The sequence below is a fragment of the Ptiloglossa arizonensis genome, chromosome 3, assembly GCF_051014685.1.
Source record: "Ptiloglossa arizonensis isolate GNS036 chromosome 3, iyPtiAriz1_principal, whole genome shotgun sequence".
NCBI classification, from domain to species: domain Eukaryota; kingdom Metazoa; phylum Arthropoda; class Insecta; order Hymenoptera; family Colletidae; genus Ptiloglossa; species Ptiloglossa arizonensis.
Window position 1 is genome coordinate 1,414,212 of NC_135050.1, and position 18,047 is coordinate 1,432,258.

The following is an 18,047-nucleotide window of genomic DNA, read 5'->3' on the forward strand; positions in this document are numbered from 1 at the left end:
ACTATAGAAGTAAAATTAGTTAACTTGTTGAAAAAATTAGAGAATATTGACGTTATCAGCCACCGTTTTAATATTATTTACACAAAGTGGAGTCAATTAGTTGGCTTCTGAAAGGCTCGTATAACGAAGTGATTCAGGGTAGTGCTCGCGAGAAGGGGAGACCAGTAATTCTCGAGTATATTATTTATACGTTACAACCTTGGCTTTACGTCCCCTTCGATAAATGAGAATTTAATCTATACAGTTGATTATTATTTTATTATCATAGCATAATTATAATTTTTCATTTTACATGTAATAGTATCTTGTAATTCCAAGTTAACCTCGTGATATATTAATCGTTACAATCTTCTTTCCCCTTGTAAAACAATTTTTCTATATCTGTTTGCATAAATTAATTTCTTACTTATCGAAGAAAATCTACAACCGAGGCTCGTCGCTCCAAACGTGGACAGTATATACTCGAATATGCTTGTTTGGACTATCGTTGAGAGTTACCGCTACAATGCTCGCTATGACTAAGAAACGTATAAAGTCACTAGTAAATGTACTATGCGCTGACTGACGCATTTTGGTGAAAGTTTACCAATATATTCTTCAACGTATATTTACTGCGTATATAAATTAGGTCGACGATTATTCGATTAAACAGTTGCTCGAATAATCTTTCTTCTTCAATACGAATACGATGAATTCTATTCAACTAGTTATTACTAGTTGAATGTATCTTCTATTCGTTACTCGAGATTCATATTCAGATAAGAATCTAGTCCATCTCTGTTTCGGTGCACCAATGAAACACTTTAGTGAAACACGTTCGTTTGGGACCAAATAATCATCGATAATCACTATTTGGCCTTCGAGGTTTCCAAACAAAAAGAAAAATAAGAAACAACGCTAAGTTGTTCGATAAGTTTGGTCGTTTTTTCCGTTGTAAAAAAAAATACTACAACACTTCGACTTTAAACAGCTATAAATATACGAACGAGTCGATGGATCTACGCGAAACTTCGCACACGTTCATCGTAACGGTGGTACCATCTTTAAAAAAATAAAACGACGAAACCAATAACTCAATTTTTTATCGAACGTGAAAACTTATCGAACAACCTATCATAAATTTTACTTTTTCGCTTTGGTAACTAGTTAACGAGCGGTCGAGAACACAATATCGAATCGGTTCCAATCGGTGGGAATAACTCCGTGACATTACGCGAGGGAGAAAAAAAATAGTCGCGACACGTTTGAGAGGATTCACCGTAAAGTCGCGGCACTTCGATTGCTTCCGATGATCGCGTGTACGATCGAGACGTAGGTGTTCGGACAGATTGGTATAAATAGCGGAGACACACCGAGAATATGAGATCACCGGACAAAAAAGAGTTTAAGTACCTGGGCCAGGTCTAGCGAGCCATGAGTTTAACGACACTGTGAATAATGCCGTGTCTCGTGCACGCGGCCAATTTTAGGATTCGCGATCACCGGTCGCATGATCCTTCATCGTTGGGGGACATAGATGTTCCCTCCAGAGAACGGAGTGAACGTTTCGACTGTCCGGTTTCTGAATTAACGAGGCGGATCGCTTCTTGGTCGAGAGACGAATCAGAAAGGGCTGTTCAGCGACGCGAGTTTGCGCAAATAGTGCGCTCGGTTACAAGAGCAGACTTGTTGCTCGGCGTATTTTATTTTCGTAAACGAAAGACGATACTTCGCCGCGCACTCGCCTATTTTGTAGACCTCGTAATCGTCGACGTAATGTTTGCCAGAAATCCAGTGTGGCGCGCTGGCGGAAAACGCGAATCCGTTGTACGTTCGCGTACGAACCGACCAAGATGGAAACCGCGTTATCGACGCGACACACGAATGCGGGGAACCCTCGAATACGTGAAACCGTTCGCAGCAGTGTTTCTCAAAGTGTAGAAACCTTGAACCACTTCGGCGGGGAACCACCAGAACTTGGAAGAGGATAAGGAACAAGTTGGGAAGATTAAAAATTACTCTAGTGTTCTCGTTGAAAGGATTCATCGCTTGATGGAAAAAAAAAGTATAAAAGAAGAAACAAGTTGGAAAGATTAAAAATACTATGGTGATCTCGTTGAAAGGATTCACGTTTGGTGGGGAAAAAAATATAAAAGAAGAAACAAGTTAGGAAGATTAAAAATCCTTTAGTGTTCTCGTTGAAAGGATTAGTCGTTTGACGATACAAAAATATAAAAAGAGAAACAAGTTAGGAGGATTAAAAATACTGTAGTGTTCTCGTTGAAAGGATTGGTCGTTTGTTGAAACGAAAATATAAGAAAAGAAATATTGTCCACTTAATTCGTGAACGAACCGCATAATCGCTCTCGTTGAAGTCAGGTTTGTCTATTTCTTTGCACAGTTCGATCGACACCTAGCACAGGATGCACATTAAATGCAATGTCACTACGCGTGATGTCGCATAAGTTCGAGACTAAAGGTGAATGCACACTTATGTACAATGGTTTCCGTATTTGTTACCAACAGTTGGTATTTTTATTGCTTCATTTGTATTGCTAATAAAGCACGTTCGCTATAGACAAAAATACATGCACTGTAAACTTGGAGCAGAATGAATTTAATAATTTTATACGCTAATTGAAAGAAAGTTCTAGTTGATTCGATGTATATTTTGGACTAAATGGAGAGGAATTTCAAAGTTTACGCAATCTTGTCGCAGGAAAGATACAAAAACGTAGGTAAAGACAATACACAATTTCGAGCAAGAATTAATTGTAAAGATTAACCGCAGAGTGTGGGTTTCGATCGATACAGTCTCCATTCTGCGGTACGAGGTAGTACCAAGTTTAATATTAAAATACAATGCTAAATAATTCTAAGAATTTGTAACCAGAGACGAGAAAAATTGTCATCCAGTTAAAAGTTTCGAATAACGAATCAACGAGGAAACAAACTTTCTATCCGTTGCTCGTTGAATACAAATTGGAATTCGGATCGTAAAATGAAATGTTCAACGCGGCAGAAATAAAAAGTGTAATCATCCGATCGAATAAATCGCCGCACGTTGGTTTCATTCGTCGTATTTTTGAATAAAAGTTCTCCCACCTCTCTATCTAATTTAAAACTGTGAGAATAAACAATTATCGCGTTAATATTCTTACATCGTTGCGTATAAATCGAGCGAGTTTCGTCCAAAATGTTTTGCGAAAATGTGCTTCGACGTAAAATAAGGCACACGTGAGACATAAGCTGACCCGCGTGGCCACGTGACCTCGCACAACATGCAGGCGATAACAGTGCGTCGAGCTATTTAAAAACAACCGCAAACACGCTCTGGAATTTTTAAAGCGTGCAAGTCTTTCGATCTGGAGACTACGAACGAACAACTGCTACCGAAAGTGCGGATCCACGAGTGCCAACCGACTATCGTTAACCGAACAATCAAGAAATACGAGGACATCGTTCGTGGACATCGATTTGCCAAGGACAAAAGTTGAAGTCGGATTAATTAGCGACCGATGGAGCAATAATCGGACAACGTGAGCTTTCACGACTGGCAAAACAAGACCGGGAAACACACTACGCGTAATCGTACGAGCCGGTTCATAAAGATCTATCACCGATGACGATAAAATCCTCGTCGTTGTTTCAGAGTTCGCGAACCGACGATAATGCGATAAATAATGAAGTGGTGCAACGCGAAATCGAATCTTTACTGACCTGTGGACTGTGAACGAAGAACTGTGTCAGTGGAAGTGCAGGTCCACGAATTCCAATTAGCGGCTGACGGCTAAGTAATCGGAAACACGAGAATTTCGAATTTGTAAAAAGCGAATGCTCGCGTCCGATCTCATTGATTAGCGACTAACCGAGTGACGGATGTGCAACGTGATCTTCTGCGACTCGAGGAAAACAAATAGGAGACTGTAACGACCGATAATAAAAATCCTTTCATCCGGTCCTTTGTCTACGTTCAGTTATAAAATTCTCTCGTTTAATATGGATGTTCATCCACGTTCGTGAATTCCTCAACTCTATTGTGTATACACCAACGACTCGGCTACTATTAGGTAGCTTAGCTATCTCACCGATCTACATAGCTATTCCTGTCTAACATCCGAGTTTCCTAGCTCTCTCTTCTAACGTGCTATGAATGATTACAACTCGTTACCTGCCCCCATTCGATCTCTATCCTCTTTATTTAATGTCCAGAAGTGTTGCGACTACTTTCATCGCTACTGTGGTAAACATACATAAACGTCGAGTGGTTCTTTTTCCGTATATAATAGATTGCTCGATAAGTTTTATTTTTCGAAAGATGGTACTACTGTTCGATGAACGTGTACGAAGTTTCGCGTAGATCCGTCGACTCGTTCGTATATTTGCAGTTGTTCAAAGTTGAAGTGTCATAGTATTTTCTTTTTTTTTTTTTGCAATGGAAAAAACGACCAAACTTATCGAACAATTCAGTATGTAAATTCCGCGGGGGACAAATTTGAACATTTTTCTTGTTCTTCCGCGAGATATCTAGATACGTGTACGTTAGAATTTACGCAAACATTACCCCAAGATCTGTTAATGTTTTGCGTCATGTACGGTGTTCATTGTAGGGGCACGAGTTCTTCGCTGTTTTTCAGATTTAGATTTTATGTAACTCTTTGTCTTGGCACTGTACAATTCAATTATTCGTTGCCAGGGAAACTTCAAAGTATAATTAGAACTTGAAAACCTTGGGGTTTCGCACTGTTTGGACAGGAACAATTGGAATTACGGAAGTTTTTCGAGGTAAAGGAAGTTATTCTTTATGGTCCTGGAATAGCCGAATAGTCGCGAGTAACGCAAATCTTTGTTTAAATACTTAAGAGCCGTAAGTAAAGCTTCGAACGCATTCCTCTTGAAATTACGTTTCCCGAACTGTCGCCGATGATATCCTATAAAATTAACTAACCGATCGACGTGAATTTTAAACATCCAGTTTCCTTGCGCAACGAAATTAATTCTATATATTATAAACGTTTTTCTACGGTAAAAAAAAACTAACTTAAAAAAATTGTAGCGATCGCAGCTATGTTTCCTCAAAGAGGCGCCATTTTATAATAATTGGCTTCAATTGATTCTGATAGGGACCACACTCGTGAAAAACAATAATTTATTTGGTTTTTTATTTCCAGTTGTCGAGCGAGATTCAATCGTGATCACCATTTACGATATCACTTTCGACGCAGCGTCGAAATATTACCAATAATTCGTACATTATTGAAACAAATTATGTAAAAAACAATCGTGTACCATCTTCGTAAGGATATTAAACAAGTGCAGAAAGTTTCGTTCTAATTCGTCGCGTAGTTTTCGTTAAAAAAAAAAAAGAAGAAAATCTGAAAGATCGTAGGACTGCTCCGTTAAGGGCGTCTGGCACGTTTTTACAGCGCATATCTGCATGCAGCTTGTTCTCGAAGGCCGTGTTTAAGTTTCAGTAAACAACTCATTACCTTAAAAAAGCAAACGTTTCCGTATATTTGCGAAGCTAGGTGCGTTTTGCCCCAGATCTGCCAGTTGAACTCTTCGGTAAGGCTTTATCTAGCACCGTGTCTTCATAGACGTGATTAGATGCATAAGAATTTCGCGTCATTCTCATGACCACGAAATTGACCAATGTCTCTAACCATTTCATGATTGATGCCATGAGATTGAAACACTTACGCTATCAATCTACACGCTGATGAATGAAGATCGTAATTTGTAGGAATTTCCTAGATTAAGTTTTGAATGGAAACGTTTGTGTTTCGTTTCGATTAATATACAGTTCCAATTTATCCCCACGAGACAATTTAATAGTTACGTTATTAATTAAATACTTATACAACGGAATTCGTTTCTTGTTTATCGTACATATTACTTACGTAGAATGTTTAAGTTTTCGATTAAAATGTAACAAATTTTGAGGATCTCGAGGTTGGAAATAAACCTCGTGTTTATTTTAATTAATGTAGGAATTATTTAACGCAGTTCTGGAATTCCGAACTATTTTGAATGTTCAACGTAGCGAGTTTCCGTGACAGAGCATTTAAACGAATCGTACTCGTGAATTTCCGAGCTACTTGTATTTATTGATTTATTTTACGGAAACATGCCGCGTGGTATATGTAAAAATAAACAACATCGGGAATTAGTTTCACCTAAATCGGATCTAAAGGACGCAACGATGATTTTTGAAGAAATCCATGGTGATCTATTAATTATCAACAATACTGAATTGTAGTCCAAACGGTTTCAAAGTTTCCGAACTATTAATTACGTGTCAATTGTTTTCTCGGTCGACTTGGAAGAGTATTTTAAAACTGAAACACTCGGGAAATTTTGAGTTTCGTACTTGGAAGTTCGCGAATTGCGATCCGAGGAACACCGCGATCCGAAGGATTTCTTTTCAACGTAAATAAATTAATATTCTTTCTGAGAATACCTAATACACAGGTTAGCCACTGAAAGACTAAATATTCTTCTCATACTTTGTTAACTTTGAACGACGTTTCTCTCGAAAACGTTAATTAACAAACGAACCCAATCTCTCGGTAACTAAATTGTTTCACATTCTATAATTCAACGGACACCAGGCCCGATTTTAAAATGTACAACAAAGTTTTAAACAGCAAAATAGTTTAGAGTCGCACCCTGTCTCGTAGAGATTAATTTAATGTAAATTATGGTACTGGTTGCCCGTAGATGAAACAATAATAATAGTAAAAATAGTTGTACAATAAATTTTGATCCTAAGCTGAGCTAAAGTACGAATTTCTTTATAAATCACGGAAGCTATTTTGCAAGTATCTCAATGTCCGTTAAATTTGCGAAAATATATTTAACATCGTGAATCTTTTTTTTTTTTTTTACAAAGAAAATTTTTTTAAAAAGAACAAGTTACGACTTTTTCAAACCCTTCGGTCTTTCAGCGGCCACTCTGTACAAAAATGAGTTTCGTCGCCAATAGTTTCGCCAAAAGCAATTAGCGACGTTTTATGCATCCATTCGGTGGCGTTGAAAATTCACAAAGTACGTGGTCGATTGATAACGCAACAGCCGCAAGGACAGGGTTCTGTGACTTGCAGAACTCTCGTCGGGGAAATACGTAGCTAACAATCTACGTCCGTACTCGCGAATCGGTTACCGATAACGCAGTAAGCCTTTCCGACTCGCAATGCACGAACCGGTAAACAAGCCATCGAAGATTTACGTTCATCGACACGACGATGGCAAACAAATCGCTGGAAAATTCTATCTGTCGATACGAATCGATCGTTGATAGATAAAACGACGAGAGGTCGAGGATACAATTTTCCATCGAGTTTTTCCATCGAAAGTCACCGATTCCCAGCGATTACATCGTTTATTCGCGATCCAGTAAATCGCAACGATTATTTATCGACGATTCTTGAGAATGCAAGAATTGGTGGTATTCGATGGATGTTTGGCAGACTAACCGGAGCGTTGTGAGAAAATAAACCTACGGTACCGCGTGCAATTGCCTGCTTGGATTGATTCGAAGCCGTGAAATTGATAAAAGAATGCGCGACGGTGCCAGGATACCGTGTATTGCGAATGTAAATGAAAAAGAAAAACGTAATGAAAATGTCAAAGTCGTTGTTCGACGAATTCGGTCGCAGATCGTTCGTGATACTGCAACGTGGAAAAAGTGCAAGCGTCGGATGCAACGCGGATGCAACGTTCACCCCTCACGCCTGTACGCGATACTATAATACAAACACCGTTTACTCTTTTAACACCCTATTGCATGAATTTTATTCCGACTTCCACGAAGGAAATTTTTTGTTTGGCGTTTATCGTTTAATTGACGAAGGATAAACGAGCGTTGGAAATATTTTGGATAATTATATTCGTAAATGACGAATTTAGAAGGGAGAGTAAAGTGTTCCCAGATTTTGGTTCGAACAATAGGTGACGAATAAAATAAACGTATCATTCGAAGGGATAGTTCAATTTTGATTTGCTCGTTGTGAAATTTTGATTCGACGAATAATGGTTGATAAAGTTACTTCTCTTTAAATTTTTGGTTCGAAACTTTTGCCTGTTTAGGTATTTATTGTAGCGTTTTCAACCGTTCTTTAAAACAGAAATTTGATTCAGAGATACGAAATTTGAAAATCTTAATTAACAATATTGGATTGCTAAGCGTATTTAGAAACTAACGAAAATGTGGGAATAAGTAAAAATATTAAGGGCGCATACGTACAGTAGCGAAGATCTTTACAGAGAAGAACTTATCAATAATCGTATTTATCAAATCGATCTTTTTATCCTTATCACGTCGATTATGAGCGTACTCACGTGCACTTTGTGAAAATGATTCATGCTACAATTACCTTTGTGCACATTTCGGAAGGTAATTTTAGGACGGGTTTTTAAATTACATTTACGTTGTAACATTTATAAAATCTATTTCGCCCAAAAAATTATTTTTTTAAAGAACTTCCTTTTTGTAAAAAGTTAGTTCTTCCAAAGAAGAACGTTTTAAGTTTTAAATTTTGAATAACGACCGAAGGCAATAGAACAATATTTAATTTGTTGTAAGTACTTATAACATACACACGATTTTTTTCTGAACATTTGAATGTGTTTTACAAATATTTTGGAAACGTACATCTGTTGTCAGTTTTGTTAACATTTTCTACATATGTAACATTTAGTCCGTTTTCGTCAATCTTACGGTTAAAATAAAAAAACAAGGGAATTTTTTTCAACAGAAGAAACTATTACACACACGAAAAAACTTATACTAGCTTTTGTCTAGAAATTTTACCGAAATTTGGCACATACACACTTTACAACTCTTATTTCAATAAAGGTTTAAAGAAAGTATTTCGATCCAGAGATTCCAAAAAAATCAATGTTCCTCTGATTTCATTTTCGCAACGAGCACACTTTTAAAAACGGGCCTCTGAAATATTAAACGAAGCTTTCGAAACACTACAAGAATATTAATCTTCAACTCGTAAAATATCGAGGACTGGAAACATTTTTACAACCGAAATATAAACTGTTTGTTTCCTAGTTTTCTTTTTTTTTTTTAATTTGCCCGAGACCACTTCAAGAATAATCGTCCAGACAAGAGTACACCGTCAAGATTTTCAGATACGAACGATTGATCGTTGAAATTTAAAATGTAAATTTTGAAAGTGCGTGCGTCAATAAAATAACAGATAAAAAAAATAACTGATACCACTTCGTAAGATTGAAGCACGTGCTTCGTCGCTGACGAGACTGTTCTATTCGGTCCGAGTTCCCGAAATGCATAATTCCCTTTGAATTATTAACTCGTTGCCTCGTAATGCTACGTTACCCTCGCGGCTCGGATTACGGTACAAATGTGACAAACACGAGTCGTATTCACGACCCATAACTATTCGCTAATTTCACTGTCGACGACGTTCAACGTCTGTAACGGTCCAATGTGTACAACGAGCGTACCGAAACGATGGACTTCTGCTTCTGTCGTAATTTTCGACGACTTACGGTGAATCAAAACATGGCACGATAATAGCATCAAATACGTCCTTCCGTGTACGAAAATTACGAGGCAGCGAATCGAAATAAACAAGATCACATGTTCGACTTCAATTCCCAAGATACGACACTCTCTTTTCAAAACAAGACGACGTAGTACTGGGTCATTGGTCGTGAGAGCGATAGCTTTGATAATTTTAATTCTCAATTAGTGGAGTACGTTTTCCGTGCTATTGTTAGTATTCGCCAACTCGACCCTCATTGACGGAACAGGTGGAGCCTAAAGTGGCTCACGAAAATATTCGTGCGCTACATTAGAAAGGAAGTTCCCCCGATCTATAAATCCGATTTTAATGAAAATTTGTGTGCACGGTAAAGTGTACTCGGTTGTGTACGACGCAATTTTTTTTGTCGATAAAAAATATTCTCGAGAGAACGAAACCGAGCTCCGAAGATTCAACATTTCTTCATTCTTCCGATGCGATCTTTCGAGGGACTATTCTCACAGTTGAACGACAGAGCACTAAACATTGAATATTTTTCGTAAAAAATTTTTGTTGTATCTCGCACGATTGCGAAGTTATAAAGAAAACGAAAGTAGTTACGAGTTCTCCAATCGCTCGAAATCGGCTGAAATGAATTATCCACTTTCTATTTCATTTTTCAAATACAATTTTGTAACAGTACATAATAGAGCAAAATTTTTCACACGAAAAATATTCAGCTCTTAGTGCTCTATCATTCTGTTGGAAGAAAGTCCCAAGAAAAGCTGCGTTAAAAAAATTAGAAAGACATTAAAACCTTCGAGACTCGATCTCACCTTCTTGAAGAAATTTCCTATGGACAAATTCCACTATATGTGCACTATTGTGCTCTACGTGCACACATTCTCTATATACGTACTATTATGCTCTACACGAACACGTTCTGTTTACAGCCGTCGAATAATTTCCACGTACGGATCGGATCGTGGTAAACGTTTCGAAGTTTATATTTCTTCTTTATTAATCCGTTTTATCGATTCCACGTGTACGCGTGAGTTTCTACGCTGCTCGAGGTGAGATACAGTGCATATCTTCCGACTGGTTGTCCATGAATGCCACGATGCTACGATTCAAGGCCGTTATTGACAATCTATGACCTACTGTTATTTTCAAACGGTAGAGAGAGAAGTTAACGTGGAAAAAAAAAAAATGAGCGCAACCTTGCGGCACTCTTTTCGTTTTGTTCCTCGTTTAATGATTTTCAAAGTGGTATAGTTCTCAGATGACGTCCGGTGTTAACTCTTTGGAGCGTAGCGGGTTAAGAAATGTTCCGCACTTTTAATTCCTTGATACGAATGAATATTTTTCAACCCACCGTGAAAAATCGAAATAAATCCATACAAGTTTACACAGTGTTAATATTTCATCTCGTAATTAAATATCTGATTAATCTATTTTTCAGTTTTGCTTATTTTGTATCGTTTTATACCTTTAACAATTGTACCTGAAAGAGTTAAACGTTCCTTCGAGGAACTTAATCGAACGACGTGTCCTAAAGTAAGATTATACTGCTTATCTCGCTTTTATCGAGGGGGAGCTTAAGGCGCTTCGTTACAATCGTTCAATACCATCGACGATCGATGATATTCTATTTATTTTATGCTCATTGACGTGTGAAAAGATCGAGATCTCGTTCGTACACGACGATACGTATTTTAATAAAAATTTTCTGCAAGATTCGATCGAGAGATGCGCACGATTTTCGACTTTTGAAACGCGTAAGAATACATTTGTGTTCCGGGAACAGTTAAGATTACGAATTTTTCGTGCAATCGTATGTACTGCAATTTTAAAATGTACATAGACCGTATACGTTTGTTTGCGTACGAGCGTCATAGAACTCTCTTCGAACTACGTAATTGTATTATACAGCGACGAGAAATGTTCCCGTAACCGATCGATACAATAAAATTCTATAGAACAGCGAAGCGATGATTCAAGGCATTTCGCTGATGCGGGCCATTCAGGAAACTTCGAACACGTGTACCAACCGACTGGCAGTGGAATCGAACGGGGTGGGGATAAGTATCGTGCGTCTTGTATAGACCAATGCTAGCGAGTAGCTCGATAAAAGTCACTTTTACCGCGCTACTCGACTTCACCGAGCGGATAGGTTCGCGACATACGTATAGGAACGTCGACTAAACGACATCGGTTCCAAACGTGTATTTTGAGATTCCTGTGGCTTCTCTGCGCGCCAAGAAGATATAGAAACGCGTAATTCCTGTATTACGCGAACCTCGTAACGGTTACATTCGCTTTACAGATAGTAGCGTAACGTATCACGTGACTTTCCATTAAGTATGCATACACAATAGAAACGCGTACTATTTCTGATATGTTACGGATGATAAATAACATTCCACGACACGTATTTTATTATATTTAGAACATTGCGCACACCAATCGTATCTGCTCAATTTCTAATGTAAAAACAACAAGCAATACAGATTGAGAATAGACACTGGTTTCTTTGTATTTAGAACGGAAAAGCTAACGCAATGTATATCGACAATAGAATCGCTTCTACCGTGTCCAATAGCGAAGCGAACGGATTGCACGTACGAGCCGAGTAGATTAAAAAACAATAACGTCGCAGCGTTTACTCACCGTTGAGACCGTATTTCTCCTGGTTCCTCTTGACCTGATCAACGGACAATCCTTTCTCAGGATCGACGTTGAAATAATTTAACACCTCGTCCACGGTTTTGCAATGGCCGTCCTCCATGGTTGCTTCTGTATTAGTACGTCACTAATCTTATCTGTTCAATGGTTGTCCACGTTCATTCACACTATAGTTTCTGCAATACAAACGTAACTTGAATTAGAACTAAATTAATCACCGGTGAAGTTGATTATTTACAAAGAGTGATTCGCACAGCATCGAGCAGAGATTAATGATACAAAATATAGATGATAAATGCACGGAACGATTATGCGAATAAAAAAGTGACAGTGCAACGATACAAATTATTAACCAAGCGAGGAGAAACGAACGTTTTCGTACACTCGATTTTCGATCGCGAAAGTACGATGGAAAAAGGAATACGAAGCTTCGATTATGAATGATTCGCAATCGAAACGAACGAGTCACGCGCGTTCACCTAACCAGAGAACGGCATTGAAATAGTAATACCGAAAAAGCAAATTCGGACAAAGGACACGAGAACGAGTGCAACCGCGTGCACGCAGTATTCGTAAATCGTGTCGCAAATTGTCTCGGGTCGAAATCACGTCGAACTGGAAAAAGTTCGCGACGCGTGCACAACTTGACTTTCCTGGTTCGGTTCGAGTCACTTCGAGACGCAAGAACCGACGAAAAACAAAACTCACCAGAAACGGGTACGGAATGTTCGTTGACGACGTGTCACAGAGAAATTACGTTACGGCTGCCGAATATTTAGGTTAGCTATAGGTCCCTAAAATGCACTCGAGCACACAAAAAAAAACCAAGGAGAAAACGAACTGGCACGAACAAATTCGCCGGACGCCGATTACAATTGTCCTGCGGCCGGAACACGACGTATCATGACACGCGGGCACAGAAATTCGAGACGCACGTCATTTTCTTAACGGATATATTTCCCCTAAATGCTAAGCAAACCTCCTCTTCCGTGAGACTGACACAGCGAACGGCGAATCATTGCGCACGTGCGCCACCTCGCGGAATGCGCCATTAACAAATTGAGCGCAGTTGCCACCGCGCCGTCTGCGATCGCATCAACGTAAATATCGGACGACGTCGCGAATAACGTAACCGACTGTCGCGGTTCGTGCCCGATGCCTCGTCGCTTCCGAAGCGTGGAATTTCCGTGACAGACATTCGCACGTTTGTCGCGTATTTCACGAAACGCGTGCCACGAACGGCGCGCCACGCCGCGGGGAAATGCGTGCAGGTCGCGCGAACCGAGCATGTGGAGCGACGCCATTGGCTGGACAGCGTTCGTGAAGTATGACGCGCTCGGCTATTTTCAGTCTTCTGCTAGTCTATTTCCTTGGCGCGTATTTTAAGACATTCAAAGGACATTACTATATTGTCGTTATGTAACTGTTTGCTCTTATAATTTCATTTCGGAGAATTTTTAATGCCCGGTTCTCCGATGCTGTCCGTGTGTCTACCGAGGTGACAATTTCGTTACGATCGACACCGACCGGAACCAAACGTACAAAGAAACGTTTGTTTCGTTGTCGGTTACGTAACGGTGGAGCCCGGGGGCTGGAAACTATGAAATTTTTCAAACCGATTATATAACCGAGGAAAGCGCGAGTTGAGTGTACTCTTATTTAGTTTTCATCGACTTTGTACTCGGGGTTACGTTACGCGCGCACTCGAAATAAATGATCGTTTTTTACGATATTCTCCAATTCGGGGCGAGGTTGCGTTACCGAATACGCATCGATACGCCAATGCGTACGGTGATCAACGACACGCGTAATTCGAATCCGGATACGCGATTACTTTCGCGTCGATTCGACGTTGGTTTTCGACTCGATGTTTTTCACACTATTATTCGAACACAATGGGAAAGTTGCGAGAACCGATCTTGTCCACGAGAAGCGTCAAAACTTATCTAACACGAGAGAACGTAACGGGAGCGTTGTACGGTGCTATCGGCATAAATCTGAACAAATTCTTGGAGAAACTGTTTTTATTGATTAGTATCCTTAACATCGACGCGATCCCATCTGGGAACTCGACGGGGCCCTGTGCAATGTTTTCCAGGATCGGTTGACACGTAGGTGCGATCACCGACGCGCGTGATGGATCCTATGCGTCTCTGCGCGTTATCCAGCTGCGAAACGACGTTAGTACTTAAGCGCACATGGAAACGATCGAGGCCGCGATCGATAGATCTCAATGTCGATCGATTGTCGCGCGTTGGTTCAAGGTCGTCGAGGCGCGCGTCGAACTTGAAATTCGTGTTCAAGTTCGATGGTCGCGTCTAGGAAACGTCCAAAGCCAAGGTTAGCGCTAGCTAAACTTAAGCGTCAATGGATGAGCGATGTAATCGGAGGTCAACAGGGGTTACGGCCACAGGAATCCGTTGCAAGTGACACCGCGTATAAAGAACTCGCCACACGACCACGCCGCGTTCAACCATTCCGCGAATGATCTTACATTCTGACCCGAACGAGTTCGATGATCAAGGATCTCAAGCTCCGAACAGAGACTACGACGGAATGACACCTGGACGAAACGTCGCGTTCGATCAGACCTCTTCGACCGATTCTACCCTCTCTCTCTCTCATTCACTCAAACTCACTCACTCTCACTCTCTTAACACCAGAACTACCAAAGGGATAAATTTGACCTGTTCCAAACTTCTTTCAAAAATCAGTCGATCATCAACGGTGTCTTTGTCTACAATATTGTCGAACAATGATCAAAATGGACAACTGATGGTACTGGTGAATTAATTTACCCACCTTTCCCCACCTAACTTCGAAGATACGTATACGGTCAGTGGTAACTTCTCTCATACGCGTAACGCGGCGATAGGTTCACCGTGGGTAGTTCTACCGTTGAAACGCAATTCGAACAAGTATTAAAAACTCCCGCCAACTAACCCTTTCGACGCTAATGTGAGCGGTTGTCCCGTTGCACCGACGAAAATGCCCAAACGGTCATATCAAGGTTCGGTTAGGTAAACTTCGAATAAAGCGCGCGCTAGAAGGCCAGACGACTGCGGCTAAACAGGCGGTTGGTCGCACGGGACTGACGGAACACTTGGGAACCGGTCCGAAACCTGTCCGGACGACCAGCTCGCTCGAACGCCCGGGAAGCGACTAGCCGGCCAAAACGCGCGTGCCCTAGCGGACGATTTTAGCACGTCTCTGACGACGACTTCCTAATTATTTTGGCAGAGGTGGCCAGGAGGCACTCTGATTTCTCTCCCCCCCCCCCCTCTCTTTCTCTCTCTCTCTATCGGCCTCTACCGTCTAGCTATCCCTCTCGCGTCAAAGCCTCTCCTCCTTATCTTTATCGCGACTCTACCGATTTTTCTCCGCTCTTCTATCCTTTCTTGGTATCTTTTCAGGGTAGTCCACATGGCGTTCGTCGAAGCAACCGAAACATTGTCCGTTCGCGTTCACATTGGTAATTGTGACGCGTTAGGTATACTTTAAGGAAAAGACACCCACCGATCAGAGGTAGACAGAGTTCGTTCCAGTTATTTTTTTATCGCACCGACTCAACGAACGTACACGCCACGATGGAATATATTTGAAAGATCGAGAGTGGATGCAATCGCCGGATGAGTCGTTCGAGGTAAATAGGAACGATAGGTCGATGCAAAAATATTGTTAGGTAACCGACTGGCGGTGATATAATATTCGAATCGTTGCAGTGTGGCGGAACGGTTTCTATTTGAAGATGAGATGCAACATGGTGGACGGGCTATAAAGATAGGAAATGTAGTACGTTTGTTGGCAAACAAGTAGAGGTCGTGTTTGTATGTAACGTGAGCCTCACATCGACACGTCCGATGAAGCAATACGCTATGTTAGTCTAGCCGATACTTGGACACACCGAGCTCGATGAAACTACGATCATCCAATAATATCGAACTTTTGATATACATCACTGGACACGGTACGTCCGTAGTACGTAGAATTGTCTATCCAAATGAAAGAAAAAAGAGAAGAACTATTCCGTCTTTCGTTAGTTCGAAGACCATGCTCGCGCACAGGAAGCTACTAATACTCGTTTCTCTCGTAGCCTCGTATGGAGGATCTCGCCAGGAATCAACAAGTTAGCGTTTCGAAATTGAACGAGTTCAACGAGAAACTTTAAGAGTTATCGTACTCTATCCGATACTCGAGTCTATCCTTTCAACAAAGAGAGACAATCACTGGTCACCGGAACTCGAGACCCCGAGAACCGGTCAAGAACACACTACGGGGATCTCTCGGACGATAGGACGATCGTTAAACGGCTCGTGGGATCTCTCCCCCGTGAAAAAAATCCACAATACGGTCCACGGTCCGGCCAAGTCCCTTTTAGCTTTATCGTCACACAACACTTGCTAGCTGTCCATTTATCTCCGCTCTTCTATCCTCCCGTCGGTTCGCACTGTCGCATGTACCATCACAAAACACTAACTCGGCGGTGTCACCGGTGCTCGCGAACGAGCGAGCGAGCGAACGAGCGAACGAGCGGACTTACCAATGCTTCTTTCACCAGGCCCGTTTTTATCTATTACAGTCGCTTCGTCGAACCGGCACCGTAGGTCCCGGCCTCGCACTGGTCAGGCCGACACGTAATCGTATACGACGTGTTTGAAAAAAAAAAACGCAATTGTTTGTCACACTGTGTAACTGAGACTCCTTGGTGATTCCGAATCGGCTACTCCTCCCTGAGCATCGCTCGAAACGCGTGCTTACTATTTACTCTTTACATGAAGGGTCAGGGCGAAAACAAACAAACAAACATTCAAAGGGCAACGCCTGCGCTGCTGAACAAAACGAAGCGACGAACGTCGCCGAAATTCCTTTAAATAGTCCGTAGGCGTCGCTACCTGGCGGCGAGACACCGAACGAGGGAAAACTCTGGCCGGAAGCCAGTGGTCCCGGCGACGGCCGCACAGCCTCCCGTGACTGTCGTCGCACTTTTTTCGATTTAACCTTCGAATCCGACCAGCCGACACGCTCGCGAAGATTCGAAACGGCTCACCGGGGAGACCGAGCTCGAGTCTTCTCCATCGTTTAAGAAGATACCGTGCCAGAGCGACGAGGAAACGAACCTCTTCACCGTGTTCTCCAGCACGACTTCCGGTACCAGGACGCAATTCGTCGCGCGCGACTCCCTTACGCTCTCTTGTAACGAATTAACGGTGAATTCTCCATGTGTAGTATATTTCTCCATGATTGGATCTTCGTGAAAAGGGGAACAATTACACCTTCGAGGAAAATGCAGCCAGAGAACGGTTTGGTTCACCCTTTGGACTCGAGGGGAAGACTCGAGCTCGCCATTTAATTCAGTGTACCTTTTTCCAATCCGGGAAGACTTTGCGGCTTGGAATTCAAATTGGAATTTAAATGTTACACGTTTGTAAGATGTAAACGTATGTATGCGGAAGGTTGGAATTGAAATGTTACACCCTTGTAAGATGTAAACCTATGTACGTGGAGTATTGAAATAAAAATGGCTGAAAAGCTTCGAGTGCAAAGGGTTAACGATCGTAGATCATTATCCGCGTTGATCGGAGAATTTGTAAAGAAGTATGATTATACAGAACGGGATACAAAAGGGAAAATCGTTCGTTTCGTTTTTAATTTTTACTTCAACTTTAACACTAGAACTACCAACAATGAATGTACTCCTAGTTGTACCTGATCGCATACGTATATTTGAAATTAAGAAGGAGGAAGAGCAAATCTATTAGTTTTCTATTTCGATAATTGTCACCGAATATTTCTGCAAAAGTCTCGTCAATAATCGAGCGATTTTGAAAAGAAGTTCGATAGTTCTAACACCGATCTTGACATTTAAGATCAGAAAATTTACAA

General features: G+C 41.0%; 1 protein-coding gene and 1 long non-coding RNA gene across 7 annotated transcripts in view; one reads left to right on the forward strand and one right to left on the reverse strand.

The window, feature by feature from the left end:
* Positions 1–17,014, reverse strand: part of Serca (ATPase sarcoplasmic/endoplasmic reticulum Ca2+ transporting SERCA) — an 82,649-nt gene extending 65,635 nt beyond the window's left edge. For 2 of the 6 annotated variants that reach the window (XR_012991365.1, XM_076306452.1), the window contains exons 1-2: positions 16,705–17,014; positions 12,150–12,340 (exon numbers count right to left, since the gene is read on the reverse strand). Coding sequence is in view for 1 of the 6 variants with exons in the window: in XM_076306452.1 (XP_076162567.1) it covers positions 12,150–12,267 (118 nt within the window). In the remaining 5 variants the exon portion in view is untranslated. Of the gene's footprint in view, positions 1–12,149; positions 12,341–12,872; positions 13,320–14,658; positions 14,683–14,966; positions 15,330–16,704 lie in introns of those variants that run through there. The other 4 variants (XR_012991368.1, XR_012991366.1, XR_012991369.1 and 1 more) reach the window with 4 other exon arrangements.
* On the forward strand, positions 1,656–3,940 carry LOC143144654 (uncharacterized). Its single transcript, XR_012991476.1, has 2 exons — positions 1,656–3,570; positions 3,632–3,940. It is a non-coding gene; the product is annotated as an uncharacterized LOC143144654 (long non-coding RNA).
* Positions 17,015–18,047: the final 1,033 nt, after the last annotated feature.